Here is a 10,528-nt window from a genome sequence, read left to right as displayed (position 1 = left end):
CCAAGGAGCCTATGCTCTTGCTGGAAGCTGGGCAACCCCAGAGCAATAAATCCAGGGCAAACTGAAATGGTAGAGGACAGAGACTGGCACAGGCCATCAGACCCTATGGTAGACAGGGAAGAAGTAAGGAAAAAGGGAAGAATGTAATATTTTGCATATTTGAGGTACACAAGATAAAGAACATACAGATTGGAGGAAGGCATCTCCTGAGACTCCCTCATATGTGAGCTGGAAAAATGAGGGTTAAACATACATGCACACACAAACCTACATACTCAAAGAGTTTTGTGTAGAAATATTTTACATTCAAAAAGAGAGAGGAGAGGTGGTTGGGGGTGGGGTAGAGTAAGGGAGGGAATAGTCACAAGCAAAACAAATGTCAACTTCAGTGTTATGTATGAAGACTAAAAAAAAGAAAGTGTAAGAAGCAGAGATCAGCATCTAGGCTTGGTGAATGAATAAGTGAATGAAAAAGGCATTTAGTAAGTGCTTACTATGTGTGAAGTGCTGTGCTAGGGATAGAAATAGAAAATAGGTGGCAGTCCCACCTCTCAAGACACAAAAGATAACTTAGCTGCAGCTCAATACAGAATCCTACGACAGTAGAACTGAGAAAATGGCAAGGTCCACCATCCTTAGGATACATGAGTTAGTCAGATGATAGTTCCTAAGGCTCTGGAGGATTTAGAGGCAAGACACATGGTTCTATTGGAAGGATTAGAATGGATAACTCCTATCTCATCCAATCCCAGTCATGGCAATTTTCCCAGCTGGGAGCCCTGGGGGGTTCTGGACAACCCATGGTTGGGGGATAAGTAAAGGGAAGGCAAGGAGGAAGTATACTCCCTGAAGAGAAGAGCACAGGAATAAGAACAAGACACTGATTATAAAAGACTAGTTTAAATCAGATTTCTTCTCTCTAACTCCTCCTTTGCAAAGAAAGGAGCGAGGTAAGAAAGAAAAGGGAAAAAATATGCAGATATGATAGAGCAAATACATTAATAATTATAACTAGGAAAGTGAATGGAATGAATTCACCCATAAAACAGAGCAGAGAGCAGAATGAATTAGAAAACAGAATCAAAACAGCATGTTGTTTACCAAAAATACACTTGAAATATAAAGACTCACACAGAGTTAAAATGAGGGTTAAAATAGAAGAAATTATTATGCTTCAAGTGAATTAAAAAACACAGAGATAATAGCAAGAATCTAAGAAAAGCCAACAGTAAAAATAGACATAGTTAAAAGGGATAAGTAGGGAAGCTACATTTGCTCAAGGGCACCATCCATAAGTAATACTAGAGGGGTGGCTAGGTGGCGCAGTGGATAAAACACTGGCCCTGGATTCAGGAGTACCTGAGTTCAAATCCAACCTCAGACACTTGACACTTACTAGCTGTGTGACCCTGGGCAAGTCACTTAATCCCCATTGCCCTGACAAAAAAAAAAAAAAAAAGAGAGAGATTATTTCATAAGTAATACTAGAGCAACTAGGTGGTACAGTGAATAGAGCACCAGCCCTGGATTCAGGAGGACGTGAGTTCAAATCCATCATCAAACACTTGACACTTACTGGCTGTGTGACCCTGGGCAAGTCACTTAACTCCAACTGCCTTGCCCCCCCCAAATAATTAAATAATATCAGTACATGATATATATGCAATAAATGGCATAACATCTAAGTATTTCAAGGAAAAATTTATCAAATTACAGCAAAATTATAATAATTAGGTAGTTCAGTTTCTCCCTTTAAAAACGAGACAAATCTAGCAAAAAGATAAACAAGAAATAAATTAAGGACCTATCTTGGCAGAGCTAAATTTTCATTTGGCAAATGCTACAAATAAGGATTTGATTTAATGTTTTCTTGATTGTCTAGACTGAAAACAATTTTTGAAGAAAATGTTCATAATGAAGATTAAATGTAAAGGTGTATTGTGTGTGTATTATGTGTATATTCTTTTTTGAAAGCAGCACATCCCTGATTCTATCAAACTCCTTGTACAAGACAAATATAATCCTCATGCCTAAATCAGGGAGAGAGAAATTGGAGAAAGAAAACTATAGACCACTATCTTATGAATATCAATGCAAAAATATTGAATAAAATCTTAGCAAGGAAGCTAAAATAACACATTAAAAAGAATATATGATTCTTCTCACCAATGCAATGGTACAGAAGAGTTCCAGGGAACTCATGATAGAAGAGGATCTCCAAATCCAAGAAAAAAAAAAGAAAGAAAGAACTGTGGAGTATAGATGCTGATTGAACCATATTATTTCTTTTGTTTTGGGTGCTGTTGTTTTTTTTTTCTATTTTGAGGTTTTGCATCACTGCTCTGATTTTTTCTCTTGTAACAGGATTAATGCAGAAATAGGATTAATGTTATTATGTGTATATATATGTGTGTGTATATATCTATATCTATATGTCTATGTATAGAGATATATAGATATAACCTATATCAGATTACCTGCTGTCTAGGGGAGGGGGGGAGGGAGGGGAGGGAGGGAGAAAAATCTGAAATTGTAAAGCTTGTATAAACAAAAGTTGAGAACTATCTTTACATGTAATGGAAAAAATAAAATACCTTATACATTAAAAAAAAAAAAAAGAATATATGGGGCAGCTAGGTGGCGCAGTGGATAAAGCACTGGTGTTGGATTTAGGAGGATGTGAGTTCAAATTCAGCCTCAGACACTTGACACCTACTAGTTGTGTGACCCTGGGCAAGTCACTTAACCCTCATTGCCCCACAAAAAAAAGAAAGAAAGAAAGAAAGAAAAAGAATATACACTACAAGCAATCTGGATTTATAGCAAGAATATGGGGTTGGCTTGATATTAATGACAAAATAATAATAATATGACTATAATAATACATGCATAAAAAGTTTTTTACAAAAATGTAACATACATTTAAAAATAGTAATAAATTAGTCATCCCTTTATACATACTAAATGTTTTTATATATAAATACATTTATACACATATACATATATAAACAGTAACAATTATAGAATAATATTTAAATAGTATCTATTTAAAACCAAGATAAGCATTATCTATAAGGGAGAAAACCTAGAGGTCTTTCTAATGAGATAGGGGCAACAAAAGGATGTGCCTTGTCACCACTATTATTTCATATAGTTATAGAAATAATACTTAAAACAACAAGATAAGAAAAAGAAATAAAGGGCAAAATATTCAAAGAAAAAAATATCACTTTTTTGCAGTGATATGTGTGAGAAAATAATGGGATTTGGCAGATACTCAAAGTGGAACATTTGTACTTATTGATGATTATTAAGTTCACAATATGAAAGTAATTCTTTAAAAGGTTATGGACAGGGGGCAGCTAGATGGCGCAGTGGATAGAGCACCGGCCCTGGATTCAGGAGTACCTGAGTTCAAATCCAGCCTCAGACATTTGACACTTACTAGCTGTGTGCCCCTGGGCAAGTCACTTAACCCCCATTGCCCCGCCAAAACAAACAAAAAAAAGGTTATGGACAGGCCAAGTTCTCTGTGCCAGGATATTTGGCACAATGCACAGGGATTAATCAGGTAGGAGCTGGTGATAAGTAATATCTAGTCTTTTTCCTTTCAGATGTTGGGAGCCCTACTCATATCATATGTAGGACTGATGCTGCAGCTACCTAAAAGAGCTTAGACCTGAACCTCCTTCCCATTTTTCCTTGCAAAAGAAAAATGCCCCCTGAGAAAGCCATTGGGAGGGGTTACAGAACATAAGGTTTTGGAGAGAACCCCAGAGAGGGATCCTGCCTTCCCTGTGGCCGCCAAACAAAGATCCCCATTCCTTCCAGATGCCCCTGAAGGGTAGAGTTTTTTTCGGTTCTCTCCAGGCTTCTTCTTGATAGATGATTAAAAAACAACAATTGAGGGGCAGCTAGGTGGCGCAGTGGATAGAGCACCGGCCCTGGAGTCAGGAGTACCTGAGTTCAAATGCAGCCTCAGACACTTAACACTTACTAGCTGTGTGACCCTGGGCAAGTCACTTAATCCCAATTGCCTCACTAAAAACAAAAAACAAAAAACAAAAAAAACAACAACAATTGAACAAGGTGACCAGGCTTCTTTGAAGACCTAGTCACCCATACATTCTCCAGTCTGAGGATAACCCGAAGTTTAGGGACTATAGTGATGTGCATGTGTTTACGCACATGTGTGTGTGTGTGTGTGTGTGTGTGTGTGTGTGTGTGTGTGTGTGTGTGTGTGTAGTAGATGTGCAGCAAGGTGGTAACTCCACTTGGCTGAAGCTTGGACCATTCGTAGAGAAGCACAGAGCCCAGCACGTGGGTAAAAGAAAGCTTCAGGAGCAAGGACGGGTCCCCCCTGGTGGAGGCAGGGGTAAGGGAGCTTCAATACTCTTTATGCCATCTCACTCATCTGCCAAGTTGGCAATAGGGAGTTCCACAGTGATGGGGTAAGAGATGGAGGAAAGGGGGTGAGCATATTCCTTTTGGGATGAAGCCAGAGATGCTTGGAAAAGACCCTAACTTGAGAACAGAGAGACTTTAGAAACCATATAGTCCAACCTCTTCATGAAGACGAAGAAACTGAGGCCCAGCTAGGTTCAGCAACTTGCCCAAAGTCACCTTGCTGATAAACATCCGCATTTTGAAGTTGTACATTTGGATGCACATCCAAATCTGATAGCAAATCTAGGGCTCTCTCCACTGGACCACACTGCCTCCTTCAGCATCCACTCCTGCTAAACCAAGAAGAGGGTCTTCTACTAGCTGTATGTAGGGCCCTACTCATCTTTTTCCTTCTTTGTTTCCAGAGCTTAACCTCAACATCAACACATTACCCCACCCTTGGCCTCTGATTTGGGAGATTTATACCCAGAAGCTCGATGTCTTACCCCACACCACCTCCTAACCCCCCCCCCCAGCCAGATTAGGGGGTTTCCATGGGGGGTGGTTAGGGACTTCCTTTTACTCCCCTTTATGTGGCTCTCCCTGCCATCCCACCTAACTGAACCCTAACTCCTCCTCTCCTAGTCCTGTGGGGCCTGGATAATAAGTGAGCCCCAAGAGTGAGATGCACTTGCACCCCATTCTCCACTCCCCACTTACCTAGAGCAGGAAGTGGCTATCATTGTCCCAACGCCCTCTGCGGCAGAAGACAGAAGGAGGCAGTTAAGAGAAGTTGCGAATATCCCGTGTGCGGCTCAGTGCCCTGGAATAGAAGCTGAGACCCCTGAGCTTGTCCGACATGACTCTCCTACTCTGCTTGTTACTGTCTTCCCTGAATGGTGAGGCCCTTTGCCTTTCGTACGCTTCCTCCAGTTCCTGTTGATTTGGTTTTTTGGTGGGGTGAAGATGGATGGGGGCAACCGGGAGAAGAGTAACAGCTTTTAAGTAAAGGGTGATTCCTAAGTAAAAGGTGAAGTCCCATGAAAGAAGAGGCAACTAGAGACAACTTACGACCTGGCTAACTTGGGGAAAGTCACTTCTTAGAGATGTTTTGCTGTTTTTAATACATAAAATAGTTGGAATTACTGACCTCTAAGGCCCCTTTTCCCAGCTCTACGATATTAACAGAAGAACGTCCAGATTCTCATGGTGGATGGGGTTGGAATGATATGGCATAGCACAGGGATCCCCATTTCCCTATTACAGAAATAACAGACCCTTCTCACCCCCTCCCCCTACTGCCCTAGAGTTTTTCCACCCTCCCCTCCCCAGAGACTAAAACTTGACCTATGCTGCTTCGAACAGGAAATAGTTATGGTGCTTTGTTTTGTTTTAGTGTTGTTTTTTTTTTTCGGGTGGTGGGGTGGCCTGGGGCTAGGATGCTTGGATTCCTGTAAAGGAACAGTTAGCACCCAATTAAGGGCTAAAGTGAATTGTACAGACAATAAAAACTCAGAAGGGGGCTATTAGTGTGGGCTGAATTAATAGAGAGACGGAATGTAACTACTTGGACTTGGAGAATGAAAGAGAGGAAGGAGCCTAGCCTGGGGGAATAGGAAAATGGCGGTTCTCAGAGGTAATCCTGGGGAGCTCATGTTGAGCGTAAGTTTCATGGGGTAGTCGAAAATGTTCAGTAAGAAGTTAACATTTTGGGATTTGAGTTTAGGTAAGAAGGCAAGTAGAAATAAAGATTTTGGGTTAGAAAATCCCCTTAAATTCCTGTTTAACCCCCAGTTTTGAATTTGCATTTGAGTTTGAGGCAGTACAGTGGATGGAGTGTTGTGCTTGGAATCAGGAAGATCTGAGTTCAAATCCAGCCTCAGATACTAACTAGCCGGGTGACCCTGGACAAGTCACTGTTTGCCTCAGTTTCCCTACATGAAAAATGGGAGAAATAATACCTTCCAGGGTTGTTGTGAGGCTTAAACGAGAGCCTTGGGAACTACAAAGTCCCATACAAATACTAGCTCTTGTTTTATCAGCAAAGAAGAGATGGCTGAAGCTATTAGTGCATGAGATCATTAAGGGCATGGACTGAAGCGGAGAGGAATAAAGACCCTGCTTTTGGGGACATCTAGTGCTGGGAGAAGACTAGGCACAGAAGCCAAGAGGAGGGTTAGGAGGAGAGGTGAGAGAAAACAAGACAAGTTCAATGTCAGAGAAACTAAATGTAATAGAAAGTTTCAAGGAGAAACGAGATCCTTGGGTTAAATGATGCAGAGAAATGAAAGAAAAAGCTGAGCGATGAAAGGCCAGCTGACATTAACGATTCTTTTGCCACCTCCTTGACACAGAGCTATGCACACTATAGGGGCTCAGGAGATGCCTCTGGGTAGTGCTTCCCCTGAAAGTCGCCTCTGTATTCTTTGCCTGTCTTAGCTTTCCAGGCTACTCCTGCACCTTCCTTGTTCCAGCCCCAACCCTCAGTGGTCAGTGGACAGGGAAACCCACAGATCCTGTGCCAGGTCCTGGGTAGCCCCGCTATTGCCCATGTCCTATCTTGGTATCAGCAACTTCCTGGGAAAGGCCCAACCTTTCTGCTGAGTCAGAGGGAAGGAGCTGCCCCAACCTACGGTCCTGGTGTCACCCCACGTTTCCTGTCTGAGCTAGACCCCAAAAAGAACAGCGTCCGCCTCACTGTTGGCAATGCCAGCCCTGAAGATGTGGGCATGTACTATTGTGCACTGTGGAATGCTGACCAGTACATCTTTGGAGAAGGCACTCAGCTCCTCTATCAGGGTAAGACCCTAGGTTAGGGAGTTTCAAGGGGTGACAGATTCTGGAAAGAAAGTAGATGAGAGCTGGGGGCCAGGAAACTTTGGGGAAAAGATTCAGGGGGCCAGTCGTAATGTCTCCAATGGAGTAGGCATTCAAGTCTGTTGACTTGAACTGCAAGGGAGAGGTGGATTCTAGGGAAGATGGGGGCATTGGGAAGGGCTAAGAGAGGACTCAAGGATAATTGGGATCTCAAAGTGCTGATCCATCCTGGGGAAGACTGGAGGGTTGGGAAGATGGAGTAGCTACAACACTGGGGATAGAGAAAGGGCCTAGCAGGTAAAGGGAGTGAGTTGGGCACCTGGGATGGGGCACCATGCAATGCTCGGACATCTTGTCTCCAAGGTAACTTCTTTCTCCTTTCTCCTCCAGCTGAGAAGTTGCCTCTGGCCCCCCATCCACCTCAACTGACCCTGCTAACGTCAGGCCCTGGTTCTCCCATACTGTGTGTGGCTCTGGGGCACCAGCCTGCCCCGCTGAGGCTCTCGTGGGTCTTGGAGGGCCAGCTGCAGAGTGGGACAGAGGTAGAGAGCCTGATGGAGGATATGGGCGACACTGTGTTCAGCACACTGCATCTGTCCAAGAGGACCCTCGGAGGCACCGTCATCTGCAAGGCAGACCATGAGACAGGGACCTCAGCTGTTACCCTGTGGCTGCCTCCTTCCAAGAAGCAGGCTAAGTGTTTCTGGAATCCAGGTATTGTAATCACTGGTCACTGACTCTCCCTTCACACCTGGGGCTTCCGATCACCAAACTCTCCCTCCCTTAATTAACCTTGCAAATGAATTACAGATCCATGGGAGGGTCAGTTTAACCAAACAAACCTTTATTAGGCACCTACTATGTGTGAGGCATTGTGGGAGGGGCTGGAGATACAAAGAAAAAACCCCAAGCTATTCCTGCCCTCCTTAAGCTTACATCTTACGGTGATTAATAAGCATTTCATTTCTTTTTGAGATGAAGACAGCAGGAGCACCAGAGAAGTGAGTTGTAGTAAGAGAGTTATACAGAGAGCCCACCTGTTAACAAGCCTCTTCTTCCCCCTTCTCTTCCAGAGTGCCTGAACAGTCTGGATGCAGGGGAGGCCTGTCATGGGGGTCAGGAAAATGACCAGAACAAACTAGGTATGGTCTCCCCACCCAGTGACCTCTGACCTCCCAGTTTGTGAAACCAAGACTTTTTCCCTTTGACCTTTCCATGACCACTCACACCTCCAAGTCTTTCCTGAGTGTGAGTGAGGAGTGCAGGGTTCTGGTCTCAGTTTTGTATGACCTCAGGAAAGCTGATCACTTCTCTAGGCCTCAGTTTCTCCATCCATAAAAAGGGGATAATGTCACTTCTCTGCTCCTCTCACAAGGTAACTGTGAAGGGGAGGTGAGATAATTGATGACAGATGATAATAATAGCTAACATTTATAGCAGGCACTGTGCTAAATGTTTTACGGATATCTCATTTGATCCTTGCAATAACCCTGTGATGGAGGAGGCTAAAATGGAGTTAACAGACAAGCTAAGAACAGAGCTCTAAAAGTGGCTAATAGATAACCTATCAACTGTAGCTAAAAGGGATTAACAGATAACCTCAGATTTGATCAAGGGGACCTAAAAAGGTTAACAGAAAAACTAAGGTTTGTGTTCTTATCAACAGGACTGTAACCAAGAGGGTTCAAGTTCCCCATCAACCCTCACCATCAACAGCAACTATAACTAGGGGCCATTAACCATTAATAGACATTAATATTCCTAGATGAGGGGGCAGCTAGGTGGCACAGTAGATAAAGCACTGACTTTGGATTCAGGAGGACCTGAGTTCAAATCCGGCCTCAGACACTTGACATTTACTAGCTGTGTGACCCTGGGCAAGTCACTTAACCCTCATCACCCCACAAACAAACAAACAAACAAATAAATGAATGAATGAATAAAAAATTCCTAGATGATAGGACACCTAGAAACCATATCTAAAGTAAAGAGATAACAAAAACAGAGAGACCCTCTGGCTCTGACAAGTCTAAGCATGTCTTTATGAACATGTGCAGAAAAGACCAAATGTGTCCTTTGGTTCACCTTATGACATATAAATCCCAAAAACATACCTCCAAGGAAAAAGGTACCCACCTCGGAGGTTGTCTTAGAACCCCAGGAAGTCCAAATTAGGATAAGGCCTCCCATGTACCTTCTTCTGAGGCCTTTTTTTTTTTTTTTTGCAAGGCAATGGGGGTTAAGTGACTTGCCCAGGGTCACACAGCTAGTAAGTGTCAAGTGTCTGAGGTTGGATTTGAACTCAGGTCCTCCTGAATTCAGGGTTGGTGCTTTATCCACTTTGCCACCTAGCTGCCCCCCCCTCCATGTACCTTCTTAAGGAGGAGATTAAGATAATGAGGAGCTAACCTACTTTTTCTGACCATAAATATAACCATTTTCCCTCCCTGTCTCCTTTGGGTGATTCTCCCTGTGGTCAGTACAGTATTTCAATAAAACTTGGGAAACTGCATCACCGAGTCTTGTAATTCTTTCGGGACATCTCAGGATCAATTTGATCAATTAAATCCACCCCTATTACAGTAGGTGCTACTGTTAAGATAAGAAAGTTCTTGGAAAAGTGACCTGCAGGTGGTCCATTATTCCATCAGACCCTTCCTTTCCTCCTCTCACCTCCCAGGATACTTAAGAGTTATTCAGTCTCTGAGAGGAGATGGGGGTGGGCTCTGTCTTTGACTCTGTGACTCTCTCCCCAACAGCCCAGCTGGAGAGGACCCTCACTTTTGCCCTGAATTGCTACGTGGGACTGCTAGGAGGAGTTAAACTCTATGCACTGCTTCTGGTTGTTCTGATGGCGAGCCGACGATCCCCTGCACTCTTTGCTGGTTTCCAGGTTCACCAGAGGCCCAAGGGAGGGCCAACTTTCCAGACCCATTTGAGCTGAGGGCCCACTTTTGGTCAGCTTTCACATTACCTCCCTGATCTTGTCCTTTCTCCCAGACTTACCAGTCACCTGCCCTCTCTGCATCCCTACCCTCTGCTTTCCCTTTCATGCTCAAAACAGCTTTATAAATAAATGCGATTAAAAAAAAAGAGTTGTGCTGCATATAAGACTGGTAGATGTGGGAAGACAGGCTGGAGGAGTAATGGGAAGATGGGACAAGTAGGATCCCAACCTAATCTCCAGACAGCAGGCTCAATGTTTGGAAAACCCAGAGGTCAAGCAAACTTGGGGCCTCTGTGGCCCAAGAGAACCTATAGACCCTGGTTGGGGCCCAGGATCCTATGACAGCTCTACAATTCTAGCCTCATCCAACATCCAGAA

General features: G+C 43.5%; 1 protein-coding gene across 1 annotated transcript; it reads left to right on the top strand.

Annotated features, from left to right (window-relative positions):
* The first annotated feature begins 5,168 nt into the window (after positions 1-5,168).
* LOC122738512 (immunoglobulin kappa light chain-like) lies at positions 5,169-10,238 on the top strand. The gene is made up of 5 exons (XM_043980526.1): positions 5,169-5,285; positions 6,826-7,185; positions 7,594-7,917; positions 8,277-8,345; positions 9,963-10,238. The coding sequence occupies exons 1-5, from the start codon at positions 5,246-5,248 to the stop codon at positions 10,145-10,147; spliced, it is 978 nt and encodes a 325-aa protein (XP_043836461.1). The 5' UTR covers positions 5,169-5,245; the 3' UTR covers positions 10,148-10,238.
* Positions 10,239-10,528: the final 290 nt, after the last annotated feature.

This window comes from Dromiciops gliroides, chromosome 2, assembly GCF_019393635.1.
Source record: "Dromiciops gliroides isolate mDroGli1 chromosome 2, mDroGli1.pri, whole genome shotgun sequence".
Taxonomy (NCBI): domain Eukaryota; kingdom Metazoa; phylum Chordata; class Mammalia; order Microbiotheria; family Microbiotheriidae; genus Dromiciops; species Dromiciops gliroides.
Note: the sequence above shows the minus strand (reverse complement) of the source record. Positions and strands in the feature narration are given on the sequence as shown.